General features: G+C 41.7%; 1 protein-coding gene across 6 annotated transcripts; it reads left to right on the top strand.

The window, feature by feature from the left end:
* The first annotated feature begins 596 nt into the window (after window positions 1–596).
* ELMOD2 (ELMO domain containing 2) lies at window positions 597–9,347 on the top strand. 6 transcript variants are annotated; one of them, XM_075090521.1, is made up of 9 exons: window positions 597–701; window positions 967–1,114; window positions 1,938–1,966; window positions 3,323–3,417; window positions 4,251–4,380; window positions 5,325–5,458; window positions 6,066–6,134; window positions 7,334–7,467; window positions 7,893–9,347. In XM_075090521.1, the coding sequence occupies exons 2-9, from the start codon at window positions 970–972 to the stop codon at window positions 8,048–8,050; spliced, it is 894 nt and encodes a 297-aa protein (XP_074946622.1). In that variant the 5' UTR covers window positions 597–701; window positions 967–969; the 3' UTR covers window positions 8,051–9,347. The 6 variants fall into 6 exon arrangements, with proteins under 6 accessions (XP_074946622.1, XP_074946623.1, XP_074946624.1 ...); XM_075090522.1 differs by having other exon boundaries at window positions 603–666; XM_075090523.1 differs by having other exon boundaries at window positions 604–705; window positions 5,325–5,443.
* Window positions 9,348–16,160: the final 6,813 nt, after the last annotated feature.

The raw sequence follows: 16,160 nt of genomic DNA, 5'->3' as shown, positions 1-16,160 counted from the left end.
GGGTCAGCCCTGAAGCGAGAGCGGTGTGTCCCGGCTGGCAGGCCCACACCGGGCACAACTGGCGGACTGAGGTGTTGGACGAGGGCCCCGGTGACACCACCTCAGGTGCCACACTGTCACCTCGGCCAGTGCCGCCGACACCGGGCCGGGCCAGTAGCCAAAGCCTTCGGGCTCCCGGGGCTGGAGGCAGCTTTACCGGAGCCTGGCCGCCCGCTCGCCCACGGCGGAAGCCAGCCCAAGGGAAGGTCCCTTCCAAGCCCATTCCAAGCCCAAAGGAACCCCCTGGTCTCCCTTTGCGCGGGGCGAAGCGCGCCTGGAAGGGAAAGGCGCTTGGGGAGGGAAGGCAGCAACACCCGCCGGCAGCTGCCCGCCCTACCCGGGCTCCCCCGGCCGCCACGGCCTCGGGACGCGGGAAGCGCTCCTCCGCTCCGAGGCGGCGGCAGCGGCCTGCGCCGGCGGGCAGGAGCCTCAACTGCCGCGGCGGGAGGGCGCCGTGAGGGGCCCTCGAGGAGCGCTCCGCATGGCCGGGAACGGCCACCGGCACGGGGAGGGCTCCTCCCCACCGGCGCTTCCCCGCCCGCCCCGCCATCACTTCCAGGTCGGGGGAGGCGGTTTCCGGAGGGAGGATGCGGGGGGCGGCCGGGCGCCGTTAGGTCGCCGCCGGGGGTGGGCGAGGGGCGGCCGCGCTCGGCGCTGCCGGGGCAGGTGGTCTCTCCCTTCGCTGCGGGGGCTGGGAGGCGGAGGGGCGGAGGGACGGGCGGAGGGAGCGGGAGGGCGCCGGCCGTTAACGGCTGGTGAGGGGGAGCCGGCCCGGGGCGGGGGACGATGGCGCTGCCGGGGCGGCGCGGCCCCCCGGAGGAGGGCGTTGCGGGGCGGCGATGGCGGCCAGCGGTACGGGGGCGGGGAGGCTGCTGAGGCGGGGGCTGCCGCCGCCGTCCCGCTAAGGCCGGGGCCTTCCTCCCGCAGAAGATGCTGGTGTACTTCTGGGGGTTCCTGTACAGCCACTACGTGCGGTTCTGGCTGAAGTGGATCCTGAGGCTGCTGACCGGGAAATGCGAGCTGCAGCGGCTCCTGGGCGGCTCGCCGGCGGGCGCCCAGCGGACGCTGAGCGTAGGTAAGGCCCGGTGCTAAACCGGGAGCCCGGCTTAGAGCTTTAGCAGCCCCCTGCAAAGCCAGCAGCAGCTGTCCCAGTGCGGTGAGCAGCCCCCGCAGCCTGTGCGGGGCTGTGCCCTTCCTCCCGCCCGTCCCACGAGAATTTTAACCCAGAATGCCAGATCTAGGTCCCTTGCCTGCTTGCTAAGGTAGTTCCAGTTAGCTTCAAAAAGCGCATCAGAAATACTACGTTTTTCCCCAGCCTTCCCGTCACTTTGTGTATGTGTTTACCTGCCTGTTGTTAAAAAAGCCATACGGAGGAGACACGAGTGCATTTTTTTTCTGGGGTGGGAGGAAGAGTGGTTAAATGCTCAGTTCTGCTTGATGCAGAATTTTGATCCAAAATAGCAATTTAAGAAACTGCTTGTAGTTTTTGCCATTTTAACAATAGCTTGAGAAGTGACTTTGCTTCCTTATTCAGTAATAAACACAAAGACATTTCTAAGAATGGAAAAATATCAAGAGGCATATTTTTGTCTTGACACCTTCTCAAATTTCAAAAGACAAAATGTCTCTCTTTTTGTACACGTAACTGATCGATGTCTTAGAAAATCCAAGTCTGCTTTCAGCATTGCACTTGAGGATTATAAAAACAAATAATCTATGTAAAGTAAGACTTTCAGTTGCCTGATACCTGTTGATTTGGAGATTGAGTAGTTTTTTATTAATTACATCTATAAAAAGGATGCAAAGTTTTATAATACTTAAATGCCACGTGCCACCTGCTGTCAGTTATTTAAAATGATTCAGTTCAATTTAACTGTGACTTTTTTTTTATGTTGCAGAACATTCACTGGAATCATCAAAGAATAAGGTAAGAGATAATAGAGTTTAAACTGTAATAAAACCTTTCAGAGACAGATCCCAGAAAAAACACGTGCATTGACTTCTTGAGGGTGGAGGAAAGTAGAGGAATAAAAGGCAGAGAGGAGGGAACAGCATTTTGGGTTCTGTATGCTAGCGTTAGTCAAGGCTTCTCAAAAACAACCCCATGTCCCCCCAGATATTTCTTTCCATCCCTCTGAAAGATGACCTGCTCTTCAGCAGCAAGTCAGACAAGTTGATATACAGGGCTTGTGTACTTGGATGGTCAGTTCTCCCTCTCACAACAATCTCTTTCGCTGTTTTTGTAGGAACCAGAAGTGCGATTGAGATAAATGATATGGCTAGAGCGGTTAAATGCAGTGTATACAATATTAGTGTCTTGAATTGTTGAAAAAAATGTAATGCAAGTTTGCAGGTAGACATTGAACTGATCAGCTTGTTCCCATTGTTCTGTAGCAGTTAGACATAAGCTAAGGCTTTAAACTCTCAAATCTGAATATCTTTAACACCACTTTTCCTCTTTAGACAGTAAGGTGACTGCGTTCTCCCTTTTTCTAGCTGATTACTGCAGTGTGATGTTGAGAGAGAATTACTAACCGCCACAAGCATCTTTGTTGCAGTAGAGCACAGTATGGGTGGGTCTTTTAGCATCTCTTAAATGATTATATCAAATATATTGATGTTCGGTTGTAAGAGTTAACCTTTTGCTTTACTGAAATGAAGCTGCTTTGGTGTTAGCATGAGTTTTATTAACAAATGCGTTGTGACTATAAAATGTTTAGAAGATGAGGTTAAATTGTTGTGAAGTGACTTTAGGTGGGCGGTGTATAGTTATCGTTACTATTTGCCCTTTACTTTAGAAAACTGCAGAACAGCAGTATCTTACATTTTCTTTTGCTTGACCCCAGCATTGAAACCTCAACTTCGGTAATTCACAGGCTCCTAATTCTGAAGCATTATTTCCGTGTTGAGCTTCTATCACTTTTGCTTCTTGATAGCTGTGCTTGTTTCCATTGAATTAGGAAGAACATGTTTCAATTCAGAATTTGAAAGCAAGGGAGAACCTAGACTAAACTGGAGCTTTTTATTTATTCTTTGTGGGACTCCTGTGGAAATGTTGTTGTTTACAGTTTGACAAAGTTACAATTATGCTTTTATGTAACTATTGCAGATCTTTTATATGCAATTTGAGCCCATTTATTGTAAACCTTTGCAATAAATTGACTGTTCTCCTTTTATAGTAAAGAATACATGTGGCAGGTGTACAGAAGCTGAGAAATAAGAATAAAGTAGATAATAGATTTCTGCATTCCTCATGAAGTCTTTTATTATGTTACCTTCCTAGGTTTTAAGAAATGCTGTACATGTTGAGGAAGCTGAAGTGGAGAAGTGTGTCAGAGATGTAATGAAAGAAAAGAAAATTGAACAGAAGGATACAGGGTACGTTTGGAACACTAACATAAGTTCCTCGTGGCAGATAATTCTGACTTCTTGGTGCGTTCTTGCAGTTGCTTAATCTGATATTTAGTCCGTTCAGCACAAACCTTTAGAATGAAATTAGAAAATAAGGTATGGTTATGTCCTCTTCAGTTTTAGGAAGTAAATGGCAAAGTTTTAATGACATGGATTTGGGATGACTGCATCCCTATCTTTCAAGTCCCTTCTGTTACTCCTTCTAAATAATACGATTATTGCATAGGTATATTGCATATGTATATTATTGCATATACATACATGAACTATGTATGTATTTGATATATGAAAGAGTATAGTGATGCCTGATTAATGTTTGCATTCATCTGCAGAAGTACTTACGAGCAACTGAGAGGAAAAATGGTGAATAGTCATAACTTTAAAGTTTAATGAAATGCTGCTTTGAAGCTATAAGTATTTCTGACAAAGTTTCACTCTGAGACTCACAGAAAGTTTGGGGGTAGGTGAAGATTCAGGGATGAGGATGAAATATGGAGTTTTCTTGTGTCACCACAGATTTTAGCTAAATTTTTTTTCCATCACTTAAGTGAACAGGGCCCAACTGTGCAGCACTGGAATTGGCTAGATGCTTTTTTAAAAGTAGAAATAAGATCCATATAGCAGTATATTTAAGCAGTATGCTGTAGCTTGAAAGAAAAAAGCACTTCCTAACTTCCTAAAACACTCTAGCGTTTACATTGCATTAACATAGGGAAGGTCTTATCTGGTAGTTGAAGCAAGAACTTATGGCTAACTATGCCTCTTAATAACTTCTGTGTGGTGTTTTGTTATTATTTCAGGTTTAAGACAAATCTGCATATATCCTTACTGCAGATATCAGGTTACAAAAAACTTTATTTGAATGTGGAAAATCTGAGGAAGGTCCCATATGATTCAGATAACGAAGAACATGAGGAGCAGTTAATTGAGGTAAAAATAATCTTTTAAGTACAAAAGCTGGTTGGTTGTTTTTCTCCCCTCCAAGCCCAACAGCTTGAATGAACTTCATTTATTGGTAGTATTCTTACCAGCTGGTCTATTCAAAGCTGTTTTCTACCTGTGAACTGCTAAGCCATTATAGAAGTGACACATTAAAATACAACATTAAAGCAAAAAAAATTAGTAAGCTAGAGTTACTTGCAGAGGGGTTATTTTGGGTGAAATCAGACATAACAACAACACATAAGCAGCAAAATAATTTTGTAATTATTTTGTCACTGAAGGATCGTAAGTGAAAAGATGTTTAACCTTCTGTACGTATCTAACATTTTAAACCAATAATTACTAAAGAAAAAAAGACACTAGTGTTTTCTTATTACTGCATCCCAGTTAATGCCGAAGAGGATAGTTCAATGCCGGAAGATAAAAAACTATCAGCAATGTATTTTAGGTAACAATAGCCAGCAAATAATATAATACTTCCTGAGGCTTTTTAAAATAGCTTCTACTGTGCCAATACATCAGCATGTAATTTTCGTAGCATTTCATCATTATCTCAACTTGCTATGCAAGCCCCAACATTGACGTGTTAGCCTTCATTGAGAATTTGTATTTCAGTTCGTAGCTGTCCTACCAGAAAATGATGCATAAATGAATTTCTGAAGTAAAACAAGTCTTTGTTTCTTTAGTATTGGTACAGTGGCTTTGTCAGTGAAGGGAAATCAGGCATTTAATGTTAAATGTAATCATTTTCATAATGGCTGAAATAAGCCATTGTAGTATTGCTCCAGACTGCCACTAGCAGAGGAGAACAGCATGCAGATTGTATCCTGTTCCTTGGTGAATGGTGTCTAATGTGCAGCAGCGAGTGTTCTGAATTATGTGACTCGGAATACTTTAGCAGCTGTGCATAACATGGAAGCATATTTGTGCAGCTTTGGAATTTGCTGATGCCTCATGAGAATCTGAAGGCCAGAATCACCAAGCAGTGGTGTGACATTGGCTTCCAAGGTGATGATCCCAAGACAGACTTCCGAGGAATGGGCCTGCTGGGGTTAGTCAATTTGGTGTAAGTGAAAAGAAGTATTTAATTTCTGTGGAAACTGATTTTCAATATCTATGTATTTTCACTAGTTAATGCTATTTCTAATAAAGACCGAAGAGAAGCAAATAAAAATGGTGGCTTCTGTACAGTGAAGAACAGTATTTTCTAAATAAGTCAACATTTCTAGCAGCCACATATCTGTAAATTTGTAGTTGGGAAGAGGCCAAGCAGCGAGCAGAGGAACAGAAACTTGCCCAAGACACTTTATTTTTTTGTTGTTGTATGATAGATTTGATAGGTGATAACTTAGAAAGTAACTTGTCAAAAGCTTTTAAAATTCCTAATTACAGTAATGAAAGATAAACAGGTTTGCATAACTGTGATAGGCTAATTTGTGGACTTGGGTGAACTTCATATTTGATGTTGACATCACATTTTTTTTTACTGTGTTTGTTCACGCTCAATATAATTTAATTTGCTACATTTTCCTTGGTTTTCATTTTGTGCCATTTCTCGGTACAGAGTAATATTCAGCTTTAGGTTAAAGCTACACATTTTTATGTTGAAGACATTAATATTTTTTCATATGAACTTGAAAAAAATAATGGAAGATCCTGTTTCACACTGGCAGGTATTTTAGTAAACATTACACCGAAGAAGCTCGTCAGATCCTTTCTCATTCAAATCACCCAAAGCTGGGGTAAGTCACTATATGACTTTGTCTGGCTTGTTCTGTGTAAGAGCTCATGTGAAGACTGCCAAGTATGTGTCCTGAAAATAAAGAGGGAAATATTTGTGGTTTTTTTCCATTAAAGGATGAAAAAAGGGCCGAAGTAGAAAGGTGTGAGAAACCAAACACAGAAATCAGTTTCAGGCTGGGAACTATGAGCAGCTTTTTTTCAGAGTAGACTTATTGGGACAAAAATACTGCAAAATATTGGCTTTGGTTAACACAGTAAACTCCTTTAACATCACAGGTAGCTTTATTTATAATAGGCTTAGAGTAGATTTGGAAATGAATACTTATTTTTTGCCTTCTTACTGATCCTATTGGGATGGTGTAGATTATCTTTTATGGTCACTTTTTTTGCCATGCTTCTGTTCTGTAATAAGTATACACAAATAGTTGTTTTGTTGTTGTTCAATTTTAACTTCATTTTTGAAAACTTTGCATATTAAAACATTTAGCTCATTTACAGGCAAATATACTCTAAAACCATTTAGATAAAGAGGGAGGCTGGTAAACCTGTGTATATCATCTGATCCATCTAGGCCCCAGTTAACTCAGTCACCTACCAAGAATGGGAGGCTTTCATGATCTCAACTGTAAATAATATTACCTTGTGCAGCTAGGTAATGAATAGGATATCGGAGACATTTAGATCAATTACATACCCATATCATTGACACAAATTAATCCTTCCCACCCCTCCTTCCCCCAGGCACACTTGTTTGAACAGTCCTTTAAGAGTTTCTGCTGTGGTGCTTTCTATACCATGCAACAGAAAATCAGATTTTTTCAGCTTGAAGAACAGGTTGAGATGGCCATTCCGTTTATACTGTAACAATATTTTTGATGTCCAATTTTTAATATTCCAGCAGATTCAATGATTTCAAATCAGCAAACTGAGGTCAATGTTGATTAGCCTTACCATGTCATTATTGTGTAATGGCAGCATTTGCCATACTATTGTTTAGGAAACTAGCATTTTTGAAGAACTTTTACATGGTTGGATGCAGCAGGGAATGGAAAGAGTGGTCTGTAGGCCAGAGTCAGCTTGTTAACAAGTATCATAGGAAAATTTGACTCTCAGAGTTTTTCTAATGCAGACTCTTTCAGGGAAGCTTTTAAGTCCTTTGATCCATAAGGTGAAACCTGACCTATGATTGGTGTTGCAGATACTCTTATGCAATAGTTGGAATCAATCTGACAGAAATGGCATACAGCTTACTTAAGAACGGTGCTTTAAAGTCTCATCTGTACAACGTGGTCTCTGGCTTGCCGCAGATGGAGCACTTCCATCAATTTTACTGTAAGTATCTGCAGCTGCTTTAGTACAGACTACCAGGAGGAGGCCTACAGCCTAGAGTTTAATGGTTTTTGGAGTGTGTTTCTGCTCTTTTTTCATGAGCTAGAGCAAGCTGGTTATCTTCTGGATCCGGTATTGGAAATGCACCTGATGCTTAAACATTGTGCTACAGAAATTTACAATTAAGGGATAAATTTGGGTGGCTTTCTATATATTAGAGACTGCAGCCTGAAAACTCAGTATTTGCAGATTTGTTTTTTTATTCGCTATTATTACAGTGTCCAAAAGTTTGACTTTGACCAGGATGGGACACTCTCTGCTCTAAGGGATTGAATAGAGTCTAAAGGATCATTCTAGGTCTAGCTAGATCAAGGCAGAGGATTATAGAGGTAATTTTTGCAGATCTGTATTTTTTTTCTTCTTGACAGGTTATCTGGTTTATGAGTTTGACAAGTTCTGGTTTGAAGAAGAACCAGAAAGCATTATGCACTTCAACCAGTACAGAGAGAAATTCCATGAAAAAATTAAGGGACTTCTGCTGGATTGTGATGTGATACTAACCTTACAAAATACAAAGAAACCTTAACTCTTCTGCAGTCTATGAGGTTCTGCATCAAAAATGGAACCAAGGATTTGGATGAGAGTTTTGTGTGTTTCACCAAAAACTGTTTAAGAGTAGAACATTTTTTTTGACATTTAAAAAAGAAAAATCAAAATTCAGTTAAGAAAGCTTGGACAATCAACCTCTGTTTACAGGTCTTTATATGCTATTCTCCAAAGGACAGCTTTTTTTTAAAAAAAAAAAAAACAAACGAAACAAACCAACCAACAAACCAACACAAAAACACCCCACAAATCTCAAGAGCCTCTGGATCGCTTGCTTTCACAATTTCTTTTATACTTCTTGGTGCAGGAACATGAAGCAGGTATTTATGCTGCATCATGTTTTCCATTAATAGATTTGACTGTTAATTGTCTTTTTAAAAATATTTTTTATTTGAAATTATTCTGATTTTAGACTTTTTGCATTGTTCTGTATGTGGAGTCAACCGTTCACTCAATGTTAAATTTCTCGCTAATGAAGAGGTCCATGAAGGGGTTTATTAGTCACTTATGATTTTGGAGAAGAGGCTTAATCCATCAACATACTGACAAACTTACTAGAAATTACTTCTGGCTAAGGAAGTTTTTTTAATCTGTGGATTTGCACCAGCGAATTCCTATGCTTGGAAAAAGCTTAGTTTGTGAAGAAAAGAACCACAAATCACCAGTGTGAGGATCAGATCCTCAGACTAAAGCTACTCCTTCTAAAAATACTCCTACTGTAAAAATTTTCAGTTCTTTCTAATCTGACTTCAGCTGCTCAGGCTGCTTGACTTTGTATCTGTTGTCAGCCCTTGTCAGCTAATAGAGTATTTGCGTTAGGAAGTACGAGAGAGGTAGTTTAGTCCTTTTATAAAGTTCACTATTTAAAAACCTTTGTTGCAGCTGCAGTCCTATTTTGTGAAAATAAATTCGCACCTGAGTACGTGTCTTGAGCAAAGACATATTTTCCATGGAAAGGATGCAACTGTGACATGTTCCTTAATCTTGGCATCCTCAGACAATCTAGTCAATAGGACTTCATATATATATATAGTGACTAATTATTGCTTAAAGCAACTTTAAACGGATTTGGTATGACCATCACTTCATTTTCTAAAGCCTACTATTAAATAAGTGCCTTCTGCTTTATTCAGTCAGTGTTTTATTTTGATTCTCTAACCAGGTCATAGCCTTAGAAGCTGATTTGGGAAAGACTCTTTCAGTATATATCTAAATAGCACACAGCGGCACAAAACTCGTATGCTTATAGCAGCTTTTTTTTTTTTTTTTTTTAAAAATCATCTCAGGTAAATTAGTTAACTTCCAGTCAGTGATCAGTCATGAAGACATTCCTGAAGAATACAAGTATTGCATACGACAAGAAAAAACTGACAACCTCCTTTTGTAACAAGTGATGTTACACTACATAAGTATTAAATGTATTTATAATAATATGTAATACTACATCTCCTTGGAGAGAATCAAAACCCAGCTGGGCGCAGTCCTACGCAGCCTGCTTTAGGTGACCCTGCTTTGGGCAGGGGGTTGGACTAGGTGATCTCTAGAGGAACGTTCCCACCGCAGTAATTCTGCGAGTCTGTACTGTGTAACCAGTGACAAGGCAAGAAGCACTGCGTCCACCCAATTCCTCTTGATCCCATAAATGTTGGTGATCTATTTGTGGGAAAGCTCCTGATCAGGGTAGACACTATATACATAGGAGGTAACGCAGTTCTGTTTTCTTCTTATGGTACCTTAGGTCTAGGAGAAGAGTTAAACAATTCTTAGTTTAACATGCACAGGGTAGAGAAGGGTTCATCTCGTCTGTGTTGGGCTGATGCTGTTCTACTAAAAAGAAAAAAAAATGTAATGTGAAGATGCTCATAGTGAGTATTTACGGTTATGCCACGGCTTGTAAGCTGAAGAGCTAAACTGGCTAGATTGGGTACAAAACTGACCACAGGAAGCCTCATTCTCTTGCTCCTCCCAGGTACTTGGGTCCTGTAATTCTCAACACTGAAAAAGCTGAGATCCTGCGGAGAGTGTTCTGGGGTTCAGGTCCTGCCGTGGAGCTCTGTTTCTCTGAGCCTTGCAGGTACTAGACATTCCCAAAATCTGAGGAAGGAAGGGGAAAGTGGCTCCCAGTGGCTGAGAGGGTCATTGTTACTGTCTAGCCCCAGCTTCTGTCATGTTTGTCTTCCTTCATTAATAATTTTTGCTATTGCTTGTAGATCTCCTTTGCCAGCAACTTGAGACTGACTTTTTGGATTTCAGAAGTGACCCCGATATGTTTAGCAGCAGCCAGGAAGGAGATCCCATGCTTTATTTTCATCTACTGCTCGCTAGCAAGTAACAAAATTGCTTGAGCCATCTCTCTAAAACACTCCTGTGCTAGAATCTGCAGCCTCTGGTGTTTGGGTTTTTTTTTTTTTTTTGGCAACAGTTGCAAAAATAATCTACACCCTTGTCTTCCTGGTCTTGAAGCTTTCATGTGGCTCCTTGTTCACTCAGAGACTGACATTTAACTACTGCTGAGGACTTCTAAAGCCCAACCATCAAGTTTCAGATTTCCTATCACACACCCGAGACATTTTAGTGTAGAATGTAGATTGAGCCCGATGCAAGATGCATCTTCATTAGCTTTTTTTTTTTTTTTTAAAAAATCAAAGCATGAGCTGGGAGTAAACTGTGGCAGTGTACAAGGGAGAAAGGTAAACCCAACCATCATCAGATGAGCGAGATAAATGGGAAGGCGTTAGTTTGCATGTAGTAATTAAGGTGAATGTTTATGTTAGACTCCAATACACCTTCCTAGTAAACAGACTTTGCATGTAGTTTTGTACGATCAAGTAGCCCAGTCTTTCTGCCTAGGAGTCGCTCACTGTATGTAGACTAGTACTGGGTGTCCCTGTTTTGCACTAGTAGTAGGCTAATTGTATTATGGTGGTAGCTAGAAAATATATGGAAAAAGGTAGAGTTGTGTTTAGGGAAGAGAAGAACAATGTTTTACTAGTCAGCGGTGTTTTATACTAATTCGGTTGTAGGGCGACAATCCTAAGCTTGTGGAAGGTTCAAAATGGAGGTAGGCCACCTTTCTGCAAGTTAATATAATCGATTTGTTTAACCTCAGAATTTGTTGCTCATGGTTTATTCTAGGAGTCTTAAAACCTTGGTAAATGCTCTTGTTATTTATTAACTGTCATGTTTTAAAGTATGTATTATCTTATGAGAATTTGCAAGTACTGTTACCTAACTTGCTGCCTCTTGAAAGCATTCACTGTGTGAAAGCTTATACGCAATAGTAATTTTAGGGAAAAAAAAATCTAAAACTGAAGACAACAAGGTGGTTCTCTACATTTTTTTGTTGTTGTTGTTCCTGTAGCAACTGTTTAACAAACTACCTCCACTTTTGTTGTTTAGCTTACGCTTAAAACATGGTGCCACTCCATGCACAAATTAATCTGAAGATGGTAGACTTTTATCACAAGCAACAGTAAGATAAATTCTTTCAATAAGTAAACACATTGCTTTGTAAGTAACCAACTTGATCAGAAAGCGGTTTGAAGACAGTGCTACTTGGGAAGAAAGAAACCGAGAATGTTTTTAAACTGGTTGTGCTTCTGTCATCTGATACAGCAGTGTAAAGAGCAGGGCATTTTGTCCTAAAGGGCAATAGGAAAAGGGGCCAATTTAAGCACCTCAGATAAACAGTTTTGGATTTTCTCTCTTTGAAAAACAAAACAAAAAAATGCAAACAAAAAGTTAAACATAAACACACAAAGCCCCGAGCATTTGTTTTCCAGATTTTCCGTCCTAGTTTAAGTAACATTTTATGAAAAAGAGAAAAAAAATCAGCCTTGTTTGAAGAATTATCATGATGAAAAAGTTTGTATTTAGTTAGGTGGGAGTTCAGCACTCAGTATTCCTGGCAATACTGCTAGTGAGCGCGTGGTAAAGGTGTAACCTGTTGTTTCTTTCTGTCATGCCTGCTTTGTGTTGCGTAGTACAACAGTGGTCAATCTTACGGCTGATGTTCCTTGTGCCAGTCTATATATTGTCTTTCACTAGGGAAGGAAAAAAAAAAAACCAGCCCAAGACAGCTTGTGGGCAGTTTCTTCTTATCACACTGTGCTTAGATAGCCGCATACTAATAGCAATTTCTGTTTACTGCAATCTAAAAGCAATAATGTCAACTGTGATGTTTGTGTAATGGAAAGAGATGTTTACAACGGTAGCAAATAAAGAACCAGTTATTCCAAAATATTGTCAACATTAGTGTGTTATGGCCTGCTGGAAAACAATTTCCAGTCAGCCGTGCTCTCGGTTCATGTGGGTGCGCCGAGATACGAGAGAAAGCTTTACCCTGTCCTATTTTGGGGGGTTTTGTTTGTTTGTTTGTTTTTTCCTCTGAGAGCTTGTTTAGAGGTCCCTCTGGTTCTTGTACTGGGCTTGCGTTTGTGCCCAGGAGAGGCAATATTAGGAGGCAGTGCTATAACGCGCACTGTTGAAACGGTAGGCAGCAGGACGTCTGCACGTATGGGAGCTGAGCTGGAAAACACAAAAGCAGCTGGAACACATGCTAGCTGGCTCATGTTTTCTGCTTCCTACATCATCATCCAAGATATGTACCTTAAACACCAAAAGAAAGGAGTATGACTTAAATCTGATTGAGACCCTTATACAAAAAGCGTGTGTTTTTAACTCTGAAGATTAGTCTGATACCATGGAAAAACATGCCTGCATGCAAGTCCTCTTGAAGTCTTGCATCTGTTGTAACAGGAAATCGTGCAGCAGGAAAGGCTGAGTTCAACTTACACGACAAATTTGTGCATATTACAGCCTTTAACACTCCCTCACTCCCCCCGACTATCGTCATCCTGTTATTCCTAGCTGAAGTCACAGCTACGACGTACTGCGCAGACCAACGGCATCTGCATGAGGCGAGAGGAAAGGCTTCCTGCCTTGCTGGTTGAGGGGCTTCTCCATCCATCGCCTGACTTGAAAGGTGGCCACATCCCTTTTCTCAAGTTCTTTTGGTCCATGCCACAACACAGACCTCACTTCCTTGATATACAGTAGGTACAAAAAGCATATTGGCATGGAAGGAGGCAGAGAGTGGTTTTCCTGAGTCTCTAGCTAGAGTGCTCCATTGCTCTCTGCAGTGATGGACCAGAACTTTGATTATGGAATGTAAGAGATACCACACAGGTAGGCTGCCAGACTCTGCTGCAAGGGGTAGAGATTAATTACTGCTTTATTTCAGTTGCTCTTGAAATCCTCACTTTAAAAGAAGCTCTGTTTTAAGCTTTAAAACCTGACTAAAAGCCAAAGATCCACAACAAGGATTTTGTTTGAAGGACCTGGAAGTTAACTCTTGGAGTGAACTCAAAGTACAAAAGTGTTTTTGTTCAGGCCAGCAAAACTCCAGGAATAAAATTGAAAGCTGGAGAAGAACTCTAGAGAGCTTTTCTGGAGAAAGAAAGATAAATCCTGATTTATTTTCATGCTTTTTTTTTTTTTTTTTTACCAAGGAAATATTTTTACCTCTGTATCTTCCACCATGCCTTCATCTCCGTACAAGCTGTGGTAAATGACTTGCTCAGTTTTTCAGTTCCATTTGTATTTCTCAAGGTAGCCTTTGTTTCTACTCCCGAATTTTGGAGACCAAACGCTTCTATTAATGTACCAAAGTGCCACTACATGAGAACTACAAGATCTCACCTGCAGCAATTTATTTCTTCAGACGCATAGAGCAGGCCCTGCACTACAGAAACATCCCGCTCCGCCAAACCCCAAACGTCAGGTTGGTCAGTTACGCAAATGTGAGTAATTTCAGAAAATGGGGTGAGGAAGCAGCTCTTCAGGAAATTTGAATGCAGATACTGAGTACCGCAGCAAAGAGAAGAACCAGAGTTAAATTCTTTTCTGATGTGACATGTTTTGAGACATTATCTGCCACCACGTCTTGAGAGCATCCTGCGCGGCAGTTAAGACCAACTTCCTGTATTTCATCCCTTGTGCTCCCAGCACCGAAACACTCTTACACAACGACACTGCTGATACCGGCGTGTATCACACATTCCTGTTACTAGCCATATCCCAAGGTAGTGCCCACCGCTGCAGTTTTGTTCTAATTATTTGCTGTCAGGCTTCATTATTAAATAAATCAACATTTAAAATGAGCATTAAAAGTCACAATTGCTGCTTGAAGTATGTAACATTTGACTCAAGACAATCTTCTAGTGGGAAAAAATACAAATAGCATAAAAGAAATGTTTTCTTCCAACCGGAGGATAAGGCTCAGTAACAGATGCGACTGCTTCACTTTCACTCTTGCTGTAACGCTATGTCTCAGCCTGTATCTACACTGGCGAGCTCTAGTCACAGACCAGCCGTCTCCCACAGCACCAGGTGTTGATGCCAGGCTCCGAGGGAAGGCCCTGGATGCTGGAACCTTGTGCTCTAGCTAAGCAACAGGCCAGGATACCATGGCACGCTCCACCATATGCTGAGCCAGCCTACCAACCCGTACGCTGTTCCTCAGTATTTTCTCATTTTTTCCAGGTGTTTTAGTCTAAGCCTGACTATTCTATTTTTCTTACAGAAATGGATATAACAGCATCGAGTATTTCTTACAGTTAATATTTCATTTCCGATAAAAGGCATCTTCTAGCTACAGCGTACCTCATTATTAACTGAATTACCAGGAACTGGAACAGGCAAGAGGTTATCGTTAAGCCACTGACAGGGATGCCAGAAATTTGGAGAGTAGCGGCACTGGAACTCATCAACACGCGTACAGCCCAATTCGGTGGAGCTGGGCTCCCTACCTGCGATCCCGTGGTACAGCCACAGGTGCCTTCTCTGATATATTGCTTTCCCATTCGGGCAGGTTGCAAGCTTACGGTGCTTAGGTACCAGCTTAGTTTTGTTGCTCTAAGTATCCTCATGGAATTCAAATGCTTCCCACCAGTTTCTTGTTGGTTCCTGTATTGCACCTACTGTCAAGGGACCCAACTACCACCAGTTTCAAAATGCTGCTGCAAGATGAATATTGAAGACCCTGTGAGAGGCAGGATCCAGAAGCTTGGGAGCACCCAGCTGAGGAACCAGACCCAGCTGCACAGCTCTCCAAGCAAAAGCACCACCTCTTTGCCTGGCCTTAGCGCTTAACAGCATTATGGCTATTCCCTTTCTCTCCCACAGCCCCCCTGCATACCACACTGGCCTCTGCCATCAATACATGGCACAACACCCGATATATGACAGCTACTGTAACAGAAGCTCCAGAATCACTGTGCAAGGATCCGAGAGGTGCTTTTCTCTTTAGAACAGTTTTGATATCAGATTTTCAGTAGGTTTAATACAACACATAACGAGCTTTCCGTCCGCTTGCCCAAGACTCGTGTAACACAAACCTTTATAACTCTCAAACACAAGCCTCAGCTCTAACACCTAGATTTCAGGAGTTGCAGGGTGCTACAATGAAGGACGTAAGTACCATTGAACTTTCATATGCTATCAGCAACTGAATAAATTGGAAGACAGATTGGAAAAAAACTTCAGAGAAAAGTGTTTCTTTGGGGCTTCTTTTTCTTTCAATAGGGAATCTCTATAAAACAACCTCCCGCTCCTCCATCAGCTGCTGTCTGTCTCTCAGCAGGCAGGCAGCACCCCGTCGCCATCAGGCTCCTACCAAGCTAGGAAAGCAGCACGTGGCAGCGTCCAGTCACAAATTTCAGCTCTGAAGAGGAAAAAGATATCTTTTTTTTTAACCCAGCTGTGAAACTAACAGCCCTAACTAAACTCTACAGGCCACAGATTAAAGAAACTCTATCTCAAAGCAAACAAAGCACAAGAGGCACTTCCAAAGCCATACTGACTTGCTTCTGTAACATGCCTACACACAGAGGTAAGACTTTAAAAATATTTACTCACGTTTTCTTGAAGATTTCACATCACTGTATGCTGGTCAGTTGAGCTCTTCTGTAGCTTTCCTCTCATTAACTCCCACCCAGCTACTAAAGAACAGGTCACAGCAGATCTTGTCATCAAAGAGGCAACTGCCAGGTGGCCATTTGGTGTGGCCCTGATCAGGCGAGCAGCCTCAC

Source organism: Phalacrocorax aristotelis, chromosome 4 (genome assembly GCF_949628215.1).
Source record: "Phalacrocorax aristotelis chromosome 4, bGulAri2.1, whole genome shotgun sequence".
In the NCBI taxonomy this organism is placed as follows: domain Eukaryota; kingdom Metazoa; phylum Chordata; class Aves; order Suliformes; family Phalacrocoracidae; genus Phalacrocorax; species Phalacrocorax aristotelis.
The sequence above is the reverse complement of the archived record's forward strand: the minus strand, read 5'-3'. Positions and strand labels throughout refer to the sequence as shown.